Genomic DNA, 13665 nt, shown 5'->3' with positions numbered 1-13665 from the left:
AGAAGGGCTCAGCTCCATGATGTTAATTAGTTAACTGAAATATTATTTGAAATAACTACTGTCACATGTTAGTGACAACATGGGGTTTCACTGATAACTGGATTTACTGAATGCTCATTACACTACAAACAACTATAGCAGTTTCTGTGATTCACGTACACTATAGATCACTATAACTACAGCACACATAATGTCTCCGGTTACTCTGTGGTCACTAATCATTGCTCAGTAGCAGTTGCTAACAATAAAACACAAAGACTACTAACTACCAATTCTGACCTTTGACTGAATGACTTTGAATTGGTGCTCATTATACAACTTCAGCACATACCACACAGAAACTACCACTGTCAACAATTCCTCTACTGTTACATGTTTATTCACTGCTGCAGAAACACGTTTATCATACCACTGCCTAGCAATGGCCACGTCTATTCATTCCAACATTCTGGCTTTCAGACTTCATGTTACAGTACTCTATTATCTGCCAGAGTGTGAATCCTTGATCTAAATTTCAGCACCCCACTTAAATCATAATTCCTAAACTCCTATACTATATATTATCATTTTAATTATACATATGTCACCACTCCTACTCATTACTAGTCGCTGAAATGTATTTCTACTTCTCTCGTTCTATCTTATGATCCTTCCCAATTTCTCTCTATATGTTATCATATATATATATATATATACCTGTTTTCTGCCAATGCTCTTCATTTTTACATCATACTATCCTCCTGATGCCTATTTCTGCATTGATATTCCTAACCTCTTGCGGAAAAGGCAATGTTATGTTCATGTACCTTTCGTGATGAGAAAAATTACATTTTTAGTGAATTTCTAATAATGTATTCAAATCTGAGAGTTTCAGACAGCTCTGGATATGGAGTATAACATGTCAATATACAGAGATCTTATACGCCACATCACTTGCCTCCTCCTTACCCTGCACTATAGACTACCATTACCACAGGGGGAAGGGTAACATGAAATAAACAAATTGAAATAAAACCTGGATGAGAGGCAGCTTGTAATGTGACATTAATTCACTCACCTGTGACAACTGAAGCTCTCGTTCACTTTCCAGCAGTTCTCTTTGCCGATGTAGCTCGCTTTCTCGGAGTTTCAACACTGCCAAGTTATCCTGCTGGTGTTGTTCAAGACGGCGCCAGTCCTGAGCAAGGCGTCTGCACTGTGCGGCATATTCTTGCTCCATATGTTGGCGTTCCTAACAGTCATCATTGTGGATCTGATACTGCTATACGTTCAAAACATGTTATTTATTTTTGTAGTTTGTAAGGATGTAATCATTACCAGGCTCATTTTTACAAAGTCCTCCCTAATTCTTTGCATTCGGTGAGTGAATTAGATCTGCTTGGGCATACTGCATTAGAAATGCTGCAAGCCAAAGAAACTGGCTAAATGTTAATGACTTAGATTTTTGGATTCTTTAGANGCAAATTGCAGCCGCGGCGCGCACTTGATTGTACGCACTGTATAATCTCATTATTCAGTACCTCCTCCAATTCACGCTGTGCAGCTTCCAAGGCTTCTCTCTTTTCCCGCTGTTCTCGCTCCCAATCCTGCTCACGTTCTGCTTGTTCCCGCTGTATAATTAAAGAAAAGTAACGTTTGTAATGAAGTCAGGTTCTTGAATATGTGGTCTATATTTGTACCTTATGTTGCAGGCCAACAATTTACATAATGAGCAGGTACAGAAAACTGTAAAATGAAGAAATATATATATAAGGTTGTAAATCTGCAGATAGCTGGCTAGAAACTTATCATGCAAACCCAATATCTAGTTGGTAGAAAAAATAAATACAAAACCTTTACTTTCCTTTTAATTTTTTCTTTTTCTGAAGGGCACATCACTCTAGTAACCTAAACTCTCTGTTCTAAAAGTTAATCAAAGATGAGCACTACACATTCTATGAACATCAGATTTACTCTACTTAGAAAATATAAAAATAAACATAAAATAAACAGTCGGGTAAAGCAACATTTGCTGTATGATTACTGAAATTTTCAACACACTATAATTCAATGTTTCTAAGCCAAACAAACGTCTTAGTTTGGAAGAAATTTCCATTATTTGGTAACATCACACAAATTACAATGATCAAAGTGACTCAGCAGCAGAAAACACAATAACGATAAGTTCTGGGAAGAACTAACTGCCTACTCTCCTTTGATACGACACAGACTATGCAGAAAATGACGTGTCCAATGGTTCTTTTATTGTTGTGCGTATTTGTCGCAGAGGGAATGTGTTCACCAAGCCACTGCCTAGCAATGACGAGGGAATACACATGCAAACATACAGACTGATGGAATTACGAAGTAGCCGTTGAGATGGGCTCAGGTGCCATGATATATGTACCAAGTTTCATAAAGACTGGTTTAGGCATTCAAAAGTTCAAAGGGTGGGGGGGTTACACAGAAACACAGACGGGATAAAGATCCTATAAGCCTACTTTAACTTTAAACAATAAGGAAAGCAGGCTAAAAATGACTAAAAAGTAATATTAGTTGCATGAAAATAGTCATAAACACATTGTTTTTGAGACTCAAATCAGACAACTCAGCTCTCAATTGAAGACTCTTCTTCACTTTGATCAATGTTGTTAATTCTCACAGTTCATTTCTGTAACAGCCATAGGATTATGTTCTTCTCACCTTGAATGCCTCCTTCTCCTTGAGCAAAGAAGCCCTTTGCTGTTCCAGCTCTTCCAGATACTCTGTGTCATCACTGTAATATATATCAGTAGACCATAAGACAGGATAATTTTAATGAAGTGCAACTTGGCTTCATGTAAAGTACCCACATACAAAAATTACATTTGCCCAGCAACTTACAGTGTGAACCTCAGTATCACCACCTCCTCCCTCTCCTACTCCTCCTAGAAGCAACACTTACCCACATGAAACATTGAGGTTTTCATTGGAGCACATAAGATCTGGTGTTGACCAACTTAGCAATGAAAGGCGAGAGAGATTTAGATGAGAGCGGCTACCTTCCTTTCTCAGTTCAGCAGCCTCGAAAGGATCATTGTAACGGAACATATTGGTGCGACCAAGGAGAATTAGGCACCCTGCAGCACATAACGATTACGGAACAATGACACAGTTCTAGTGTAAAATGTGTATTTTCATTTGCATGTGTATAGGAATTTTCATAACACAAAGATATGTCTTACCTCACCTCCTCAGCTTCATATGCATGCAATTTTTCATTTATTTTCATTACATTTCTCGTATGGAATTTTTTCCATAGACACATATAAGTTTACTGGAATACCTAAGTTCTGATCTTACAATACAATGGAATTGAAACACAGATCATCATTATGAAAGACTTTTAGTTTAATTTCAACAACCATAAACATCATTTTGTTTGTTAGCCTATTTCCCTTATTTTGAAAAAAATAAAATCAGGCTTATGAGATCACCTTGCTGTCTTTGTGTCTGTGTGTCTAAGTAACAGTGTATCTCCCACAGTCCCAATTAACTTTTGAATGCCTCCACCGATCTTTCTGAAACTTGATATATATATAATGGCACCTGAACCCATCAACAGTGAAAACTCACATCAACACAATAATTCTCAGCTCCTAGTGCCGTATGGTTCAAGACCATATTTTTCTGCCTCGTGACTCTGGCAATCATATAATTGACTAGTTGTTCCCATTGGTCCACACTATATAGCCTCAGCATGGGCTGCACAGAAGACACCATTTCCAACAGTCCTTCTACTGTTGCATGTGTATCTGTTGCTGTGGGAGCATGTTTACTGAGTTGTTGCCTAGCAATGGCTGCCTCTTCTGACTCTGCTATTCCGCCTTTGGCATCATGCCACAATATTATACTGTATATGATTATGAGTTACAAAAATAAATAAGCATTTTAATTAAATATTTAAACAATGACTGACAAATGAAATTCTTACATGACATTTGTTGATCTGTGATCATATTTATGTTTACCTTGTGACAGACGAGTAGGCTTATCAACGAGAACAGTGTTAACCCAGCACTGGGCCTGCTGTCGAGGAATAAGTGTTGCAACACCATCTTTCAGCATTACACTGCAATGTTCTGTTTCTATGCCAAGTCCATTGAGGACAATGTCTTGCTTTACCTCAGCATCTTCTGTCCCAATGAGAGTTTCCCCTTCCTGAAACACAGTCCCATCAGACTCATGTTATTTTCTGTGAGTTATTTTATGATGCTGTCAATACCTAGACTATATAGCAACAAAAGGTAGCAAACTTTCAATATTTCTCAAGCCCTGTATCACCTACCGCCTCACAATGATCCACTGTAAAAAAAATACAATAATGAAGAGTGCTATCTTCCGGGATATAATGCTGTGTAGTCCATTAAAAGTCAAGCAATGTTTCAGAGAAACAATGTCACCTCCATCTTCAGGGACAAGGAATAAGGCAAGCTAGATACCAGAGTGAAAGCAGGTGCTCAGCTTATTCTCTGACCCTGAAGATAGAACTGATGTGTTCCTCCAAAATGTCGCTCGACTTCCAACAGACTACACAATGTTATATTCCAGAAGATAGTACTCTTAATAAACACTGCTGTGAGAACTTCAGATCCTATATAAATACAATAATAACACAAAGTACAGTGAATTCATAAATGTTGTTCTTCATATGATATGTGATTATAACATAATGGAAAATTAATTTAAATGTAATTTCTGTTTCATTAGAAAGCTTAAGAAACTTACTTCTACTCTAAGGGAATAAAATCCTTAAAATCAAAGTGGAATTTGTGTCGTGATGAAAGATGACCATATAACAGTTAATTGCATGTAAGATTTGAGGCTTTCACGGCGGTGACTATGAAGAAAGCAGTCTTCTGGGATTTGGCACCGTGTATATGTGGTGTTAACCGACGCTTCGGAGGAACGTATCGCCCCCATCTTCAGGGTAGAAGAAAAAAAGTATAAGAAATCTGCAAGCGACAACCGTTTCTCATGGTGTTGTCGCTTGCAGATTTCTTATACTTTTTTTCTTCTACCCTGAAGATGGGGGCGATACGTTCCTCCGAAGCGTCGGTTAACACCACATATACACGGTGCCAAATCCCAGAAGACTGCTTTCTTCAGTTAATTGCATGTTTCCCCTTTCAAAAGTTCAGTCCATACACTTACTGAGTATCTCTCTTATGAAAAGTCCCTTTTGTCAAATCATTACATCATTATTATTTTAATTACAACATAAATAAAAGAGAGAAGCAAGAAATCAGTGATGACAAAACTTGCACTGTTGTGAACCTAACCTATACTGCCACAAACTGTACTTGGGACAGAATGGCTTGAATGTCACTATTAATTTACTATGAATCTTAACAACATGGATGTAGGTCATTTCCAATAATTGTATTTGTATTCCTGGCACAAGCTACAATTAGCAATTAGTGTAACTGCATCATATTGTCTATATGTTTACAGTACTTACCATATTAATTTAAAATTTTATGCAAGTATTCTAATATTAATTCAAAGATAAAAATAATTAGAAGCATCAGGTATTACCTTCAGATGGTACAAAGTAACACCTGTACTCAACACATCATCATCAATTCCAATAAGATGAGGCATATCCGAATCCAGCACAACCCCTTGGCCAGATTTACGCAGACCAAGTGCCTTCTGTTCTTGTAATATTTTCTGAGTTTCCCTCCACTTCTCTGTCCATTCCTCTGTAAGTACTTTCTCTTGTGCTTCTTTCTGGTGTAACTGTGCTAGAACCTGAGGCTGGGCTTCCATAGTCTGAAATGCAACAGCAAAGATTTAGCTCCACCCATACTATAATACTGAAAAAATATCTCAATCTTCTTTTCTATGCCTTTATATTTTGTATGTTATATCCCAAAAAGAAATACCAAATTACATTTGTAACATCTCCCGTTGTTCTTTCATGATCTTTCAAACATTAAAAGAAAATAAAATTGTATGTAACTGACTATATTTTCATAAGAAGAGACAGAACTGGACTGAAAAGTTTGTCATTTCACTAGTCTCTTTAACAGTCATATCGGTAAGATCACTTATATTCTTTTTGGGTTTGCTGCAAGCAACAAATTTAAAGTAAAAGATATGAGAAAATATGTTACACCATGACACACACATACAGAATGTTGGCATAAACATACTCACATATTCATTAGCTAAAAGAAGAGCTTTAAGTTTTGTTATTTCATCTCTCAGATCTCGGATTAGTTTCACATTAGGATCTTCATTGATGGTCGGTTTGTTTATAATGTTCTTTGCTCTGTTTGCATAACGAAGTGTACTTAAAGTTTCTCCATAATTACAATCAGCTGGTGAAATTGCTGCAACAGGCACATAAAAACACAAGCTACACTCATATTCATACTATGGTCTTCTGGCAAGTGGGGACCCAATATTTCACAGAAACATAATGCCTCCATTTTCTACATTGAAGACAGAGGCAGTACACTTTCACCACTGTGAAAACCCTGGACCTCACAAACCCATATTAATGGAACATTATTATCCCAAAAGCATCATTACTTCACATTTAATAAAATACAAAATGAAAATTGCCTCTCAGCATAAGCATGGTAAAATGAGGGAGTATGAGGGTGTGGAAGCAAGCCTATCAGATAGAAGTCAACAGTTATCACATGCTTTGCCAATTAGCTTCAATTATGCTTGAGATAATTTGTAAATTATGGAAAGATTTGACTAAGGTATCTCCCAAGGCTGCGCCATAGCTCAAGCGGTCAGTTGCTGGTTTCCCACCGCAGTGACCCTGGTTCAATCCCGGGTCTGGTCAAGTGGGATTTGTGGTGGACAAAATGGCGCTGGGGCGGGTCTTCTCCAAGTACTTCGGTTTCCCCTGCCAATCTTCATTCCACCAAATTCTCCATCATCATAATCACCCGGGACAGGCTACAATAGGCCAATCAGTGGCCACTGTGCCAAGTGAACCCAGTTGGACTCCACCCCCACTAAGCAAATTAAAAAAAAGAAAGGCATCTCCCAGAGAAATTTTTCTCACAATTCTCAAACAAATCAATACAGCAGAAGCTTTATACCAAACAATAAAATTAATTTCATAGTTCAAGTCTGCTAACTCTTTTCCAACTGACATCTCTCTCACCATCCCTCACAGTCCTCAGAATACAAGTTTCTGTAATCCTACTCTCCTCCACATAGCAAGTTACATAACCAATGAAAAATTCCATCTATGGTCCATGAGAAAGAGCCAACTGATTTTGGTGTGGCCATTTAAGAATGCAGGTACGAGGCTCGTCCAGAAAGTAAGTTTCCCTCGGGCCGTTTACAGAAACAAAACACAATTTCATGGAAATATTTATTGCAACAGATACAGCAAGTGTTCAAAAGTTGGCTGGCCCTGAAAAGGGCAGTTTGTTCCACTGTGAGTGCGCTGGCAGAATTTGCTCCTTTGTAGTAGACCAAGTATTTACAGCCGTTCAGCTGGTTTGTCCAGCTGGTGATGTGGTGCTGTGTGCGCCGGTAGGAACAGCTGCCTATGGTGCAGGTGATGACTGAGCAGTAGTCTTGGCTCGGTTGCTGGAGAGCTGCGGCAGCTACATTAGCTATCTGGTAGCAGAGCATGGTTGCTGGAGTTGTGGCAGCTACGTTAGCTGTCTGGTATCAGAGCGCGGTTGCTGGAGAGTTGCGGCAGCTGTCTTTGGCGCAGTGAAGAGCTGATGACTCTGATGACTGATTGCTCTGAACTGAATGTGATCACTGACAATTGCGAGCTTTGGGCCCCGCCTTTTATACCATGCTTGCTGGGCGGAGCTTAAACTTGCAGTTGCGACAGTGAGTGCTGTATAAATAAGAGCATTGGCAGCAATGTGATATTGACTAGGAGTTGAGTGCTGTCTGTTAGACCCGCAAAACCGTGTGTTAGTATGTGGGAGGTTCCCACAAGTCCATTGTTAAAATGAGTACAATAGTAGCAGTTATAAGACACAACCTTGTCAATAATTAACACTATGTAATCAATGACACTATTTGTATACTCTGCTAGTAACCCTAACCAAATTAATGTTTCTGTCTTTTTAATGAAACTGATTTCTACAAAGTATGCGTTTGTGGGAACTGCCCACAGTCAAGCAAGTGTGACAACGCAAACGTCATTGCTTAGCAACAACGAGTAAACAACGGTTGCTAGGCAATGACGTTTGCGTTGTCACACTTGCTTGACTGTGGGCAGTTCCCACACATTTAAATAAACCAGAATTACTCTTTTCTTATGTTAGTTCAATGCAAATCCTGTGCCTCTTACCATCATTATTGTCATTATCGGTTATTTTTATTGCTGTCATCACTATCATCATCACTGATGCGGTCGTGTTTGCAGTCATCATCTTCATTATTCCAATGTTAGGCCTAATATGCTTGCTATGGATATTACAAAGCAGAAGAATCATTCCAACCTTTGTGAGACCTCCTGTATCATCTTCCTTTGGGGTCAAAACTTTTAATTCTCTGTGGAGCCTATCAGAACTCATTTTGTTCTTTTGTAGCTAAAATGGATGACACTTCATGTGCAATGGTTTGAGCAGTGTGTGCTTAGCACAACGGAATGGAGGGACCCACACTGCCAAATCCAGTTCGGTCCTTGTACAAGATAGATATTAAGTTCAGAAACGAGAATGTCTGAATGCAGAAGTGTAACAGAGAAACCAATACCTGCTATCATTATGGTCTTAGAATTTCCACCAAGACTATCCCTTAGTAACCACGTGAGTACGGAGTCACGGTATGGAATGAAGGACCGTGATGCTCTCCGCTGGCCAGGGCCACTTTCCTTTTGTGAGCTTGACAACTCTGCCAGTGCTGAGATGACAGAGCCTAATGTTACTAGTGACTTGTTGATGTGTGCCCCTTCCTTCAATCTCTGTCCTGTTGCACCACTTGCATCAGCACGCTCGCTGGAATATGAGTTACAAAACAAAAGTCACATTAGACAAGACATCTTCATGAGAGTAACTTATTTCATTACAATCAGGGGGGGGGGGGGGAACATGTTATAAGAAAAGGTGTCTTCTAGAATACCGGATAATAGACAAAGTCCAAAAACCCAGTAATTCTGAGACTGTGGGCAGTTTTCAAGCATCATCTTCATACATTTTAGGAATGAAGGAGGTACATTAAATACAGTGCTATCATTTACAAGTGCCATTTCTGTGTAACAGAGGGACAAATACACACTCAAATGAAAATGTAATAAAGTATGATGGAAACCACATCTCAAATTAGACTACAAACCTTCCTGCCAAGTCCACCAGATGAACCTTAGATTCAGTTTCACTGGGCATGTTGTTGGAAAATCCAGCTTGAACAAACATGACTGTGAAGATGGCATGACTGCGGCTACTCACATCATTCATGTTTGTTGAAGCTGTGGTGCGGTGATTGTTCCCACGTACCATCAACTCCTACAACAGAAGATAAGTGTAACTCACAACGAATATTTTTAAGGTTGCATCCTGTTTCGTATATACAATGAACATATATATTTTTTACCGTCAATGCAACAATACTTTATTATAATATTCAGGTATTTATTCATGCTTCCTGCCTGACTGGCATTTACTATTTTTAAGGATTGCATATTGTTGCATATATACAATGAACATATATAATTTTTACCATCAATGCAACAATACTATGCATGCTATATAAATAAATAAATAAGTAATAAAGTATTGCTGTATTGATGGTAAAAATTATAAATGTTCACAACAGATAGTTTGTTCTTTACAGAATTCTTGTTCTATACCAAACGCCCCCTTACCTCCACCAGGGCATTATGTTGTGTAAACCTGAACAAGGTGTATTTAGAAATCTGATTCTCTTAAAACTGAAGAACACAGCTCTGATTATTGCTGGTGAATACGAAAATTCTGGCTCAAAAAATGTGAGCCCTTCAGATAGACCCCAAAATATAAATTGGCGATTTTCTCAAAAGATGCTTGAAACTAATAGATTACATTTCAGTAATTTATAGAGGCCATCTTTTTAAACAAAACTGCATAGGTGGTACCTTCAGGATAACAATAACATGTGCATTATGGGTCCAAAAGCAATATGCTTTATTTAATTGAAACTGGTTTTACTGGTTGGACGGATTTCACCGTTGTTCAGTATTCACAAAACAACAGTGGTCTACTAAGCAACAATCATTATGTTTCCAAGGTACTGTAGTCAAGGTCAATCATTTGTGAGGAAGTATGTGCAATATTTCTGAACTAATTTTTTGTTACTTTTTCATAATGCTATTAAAACAATATTCACAAAATTTACTAAGAACGGTATACTCACTTGTATGTCCGAATAATCAGTGACAAGATGTCTGGACAATCCCTGCACATATGGACCGCGGCGTGGATGTTCCCTTACACGCAAGCTGTGGTTTGTTGCACTTGGTTGCAATAGGTCTTTAACACGCTCATTATAAATTTCAAGGTAAGAAACTTCAGTACGATAGCTGGCACCTTCCTCCTTCCCTGCAGCCATGCGACTGAAGAGTGTCTTACAAATACGTGGAATTAAGCCTTGACATTCCTATTGGAAACAAAAGGAAATATTCATTTTCCACAATACAAACATCTTTCAATATTTTATTGAACACTCTACAATATCCCATATAAATCAATATGAACAGCCATAGAAAACCAACCAGAGACATACATTTTACCAATTTATGTTAGCCATTGTGATATCAGCTGCCAGATTTCCACAAAAAAAAACTTCTTAAAATAACCTGCTGACTTTTACAAAATTTATTCCATTCTGGATTTCCCACCTGGATACGACACTGTAAGTTCCTGAGAAATGTTTCTAAATGGCAGTAATTTATTTATAGCAAAATATCTCTGCATGTTGCAGGTTCTTGTGAACACAGTAATGAACCTTCAGTTTCCATTAAAAGCAGCAGATGTCTTGACTGGAGGAGCAACTATTGCCTCTCAAGAAAGAATCTGATCCATGGAATTAGTTAGGTTAACACCCAGTTATCTTCTACACATTAAAACCTCTTTACCATGAAAGTTTTTGCTACAGGCTTGCAAGACCTGACAGATCATTTCACAAAATTACAGAACATTTAACAGGAGACCCCTGTATCCAAGAAAATTTGAAAGTATCAAAATAAAATATTTATGATGTGAAACTGTCTGTTAACCTGTGTCATATTAAACTTAGAAGGTCCCCATATGAGGCGCTACCAGAGCATAACTCCAAACTTTCAGTATTACTTAAGTTAAAAATGTGATATAAAATAACATACATGTTATCACATCATAAATTATTTTTATCAGATATAACATAGGTGTGTCCTATGGGTATGAACTTCACATGGTATAGAACTGCAGAAATGCATTAAAACATAAATATACTCTCATGGCTGGGATAGCATGTTATGGATTATGTTGTGGTGTGCGACATACATACTTTCAATGCCTAATTTACACAGCCTAAATAACCCACAGCTTAGGACCTCATTTTGTAGGTCTCTCCCCCCCTCCCCCCACACAAGGAACTTTATATTTTCATTTTAAATAAATTATATCAAAGTTCTTAATTGCTCTTCATTCATTCATCAGTAATCTGTCAGACAACAGGTCCACAGTCTCTTCCAAAACAGTTCCTCCACTTAATGCAATCTCAGACTTTCTCCCCAAGGTGACCCAACATCTTCTTCGGTCTTCTTCCTCGTCTTCTGGGCACTTCTATCAGCCCTTCCGGTTTGTTTTGTCTCCAGAGGAAGACAAACAGCCGTTCAAACCACTCTGGTCACGCCTGTTGCTATACGAACTTGAACCATCTCGAGCATCATTTGCTCTGTACTTCAAGTCGCTACTGATGACGCTGCTTCCGGCATCAGTTTTTGGATTTTGATGTCCCTCTTCATCTGATGTGTACCCTTTGACCTGTCCAGCAAGGGAGGCCCTGCCAGTAGCTACGCTACCGCTGGTATAGCTCTCAGGGTCCTTGGCATACTCAAACCCCCTAACCACGATAAGGTGAGCTCTTATGTTAGTAAAAATAAATAAAAACAGAGATCAATAATAATGTACTACTATCAGTTACTGTAAAATTATTAGTTTTCCATTTTATCTTTGTCAGTGATCATTTGCTAAGTTTAAAACATCTATAGTTATATTTGCACTGTCCTCTCTATTAAGCCTTTTAAAGTTGAATTTCATCCAAATAATATTTAAAAGTTCAGTTCATACCTCACAACAAAAAAACTCACTCCATTATAAAGACCAACAGGTTAATGTTGTTTCAAGAAATAACTGCAATTTATTCTGAGAATCCTACAAAACCCATGACATTCCGTGATCAGAATGATCAGCTTTCTAATATGAATCAGGTGGTAAATTTATGCTAGAATTCACCGCGTTTAAAGGATTAAAATAAGAGTTTGCAGCCTGATACAGGCTGAGCCCCATCAAGTCTCATCCATCACTGTGTGTACTATTCAGATTTCCAGCTCTGTGTGACACAATTCAATTTTGCATTTCAATTGCTGACATTTTAACCTGGTGAGTTTATTTCTAGCATAAAACTTCCCTTATACAGGGCCTGTGTTAGAAGCATCTCGTTTTAAAGGAGCCAATTTGACTGTGCTTACAGCAGGTCTCCCTACATTGGTGACACAAAATTTCAATTCCTATACTCTGTTTTCAATCAGATCCTTGGACAAAAATCTCTGTCAAATAATGTGGTTCCACCAGTTGAGTGACATTTACCCAACCCCGATACAGCTTGTCAGAAAGAGAGTTCTCATTTCTCATAATTTCATAATGTTCATCTTTTTGTCATGTTCAGTCTATCACAGAAACAAAGACATTTCAGTACGTAACAGAATCTGTCATTGCAGAATTATCTGACAGCAGAACAGGTGTCTCTCGGGGATTCCCCTTTCACTATCATCAATCCATATTCCCGTACAGTGGCCAAATATCCATTTATTCCACCCTGTTTCTCCCAAACAGCATGTCACAGAAACAACTGTAAATACCAACCCCCTCCAAAAAAATGTTTCTCTTGGAGAGACAAAATGGGGAAATTCTTAATTTTGCTGTTACAAGAATGGGTTTGAGTCCCCATCAATTTCCTTCCCCATTCTTTCACAACAGAAACATCTAAACCAAGATGATGACAAACAAATATCCACAGTAACAAGGCAACTTCTGATAGTCACAAAATTGAGTCCAAGAAGCTTACTTACTTACTTACTTACTTACTCATGGAGCTCAGCCCTTCTGGAGGAGCCACCAATTCTACAGCTACTCAAGAATTTCCCAGCATTTTATGGAACCCGAAGGTTCATTACCGTGTTCACAAGAGCCCTCCACTGGTCCCTATCCTGAGCCAGATCTATCCAATCCATACCATCCCATCCTATATCTCCAAGATCCATTCTAATATTGTCCACCCACCTACACCTTGGTCTTCCCTGTGGTCTCTTTCCTTCTGGCTTTCCCACCAATATCCTATGCGCATTCCTCGTCGCCCCCATTCGTGCTACATTACCTGCCCACCTCATCCTCCTTGACTTGATCATTCTAATTAAATTTGGAGAAGAGCACAAGTTATGAAGCTCCTCATTATGCAGTTTTCTCCAAC

At 38.4% G+C, this 13665-nt stretch overlaps 1 protein-coding gene across 9 annotated transcripts in view; it reads right to left on the bottom strand.

The window, feature by feature from the left end:
- LOC111872316 (kinesin-like protein Klp98A) overlaps positions 1 to 13665 on the bottom strand; it is a 53572-nt gene that overhangs the window by 24778 nt on the left and 15129 nt on the right. For all 9 annotated transcript variants that reach the window (XR_004513895.1, XR_002844207.2, XR_002844206.2 and 6 more), the window contains exons 5-14: positions 10351 to 10593; positions 9295 to 9464; positions 8716 to 8957; positions 6181 to 6356; positions 5557 to 5793; positions 3990 to 4179; positions 2924 to 3098; positions 2683 to 2755; positions 1521 to 1610; positions 1058 to 1231 (exon numbers count right to left, since the gene is read on the bottom strand). Coding sequence is in view for 4 of the 9 variants with exons in the window: in XM_033754638.1 (XP_033610529.1) it covers positions 1058 to 1231; positions 1521 to 1610; positions 2683 to 2755; positions 2924 to 3098; positions 3990 to 4179; positions 5557 to 5793; positions 6181 to 6356; positions 8716 to 8957; positions 9295 to 9464; positions 10351 to 10593 (1770 nt within the window). In the remaining 5 variants the exon portion in view is untranslated. The remainder of the gene's footprint in view (positions 1 to 1057; positions 1232 to 1520; positions 1611 to 2682; positions 2756 to 2923; positions 3099 to 3989; positions 4180 to 5556; positions 5794 to 6180; positions 6357 to 8715; positions 8958 to 9294; positions 9465 to 10350; positions 10594 to 13665) is intronic.

This window comes from Cryptotermes secundus, unplaced genomic scaffold, assembly GCF_002891405.2.
Source record: "Cryptotermes secundus unplaced genomic scaffold, Csec_1.0 scaffold55, whole genome shotgun sequence".
NCBI classification, from domain to species: domain Eukaryota; kingdom Metazoa; phylum Arthropoda; class Insecta; order Blattodea; family Kalotermitidae; genus Cryptotermes; species Cryptotermes secundus.
Note: the sequence above shows the minus strand (reverse complement) of the source record. Positions and strands in the feature narration are given on the sequence as shown.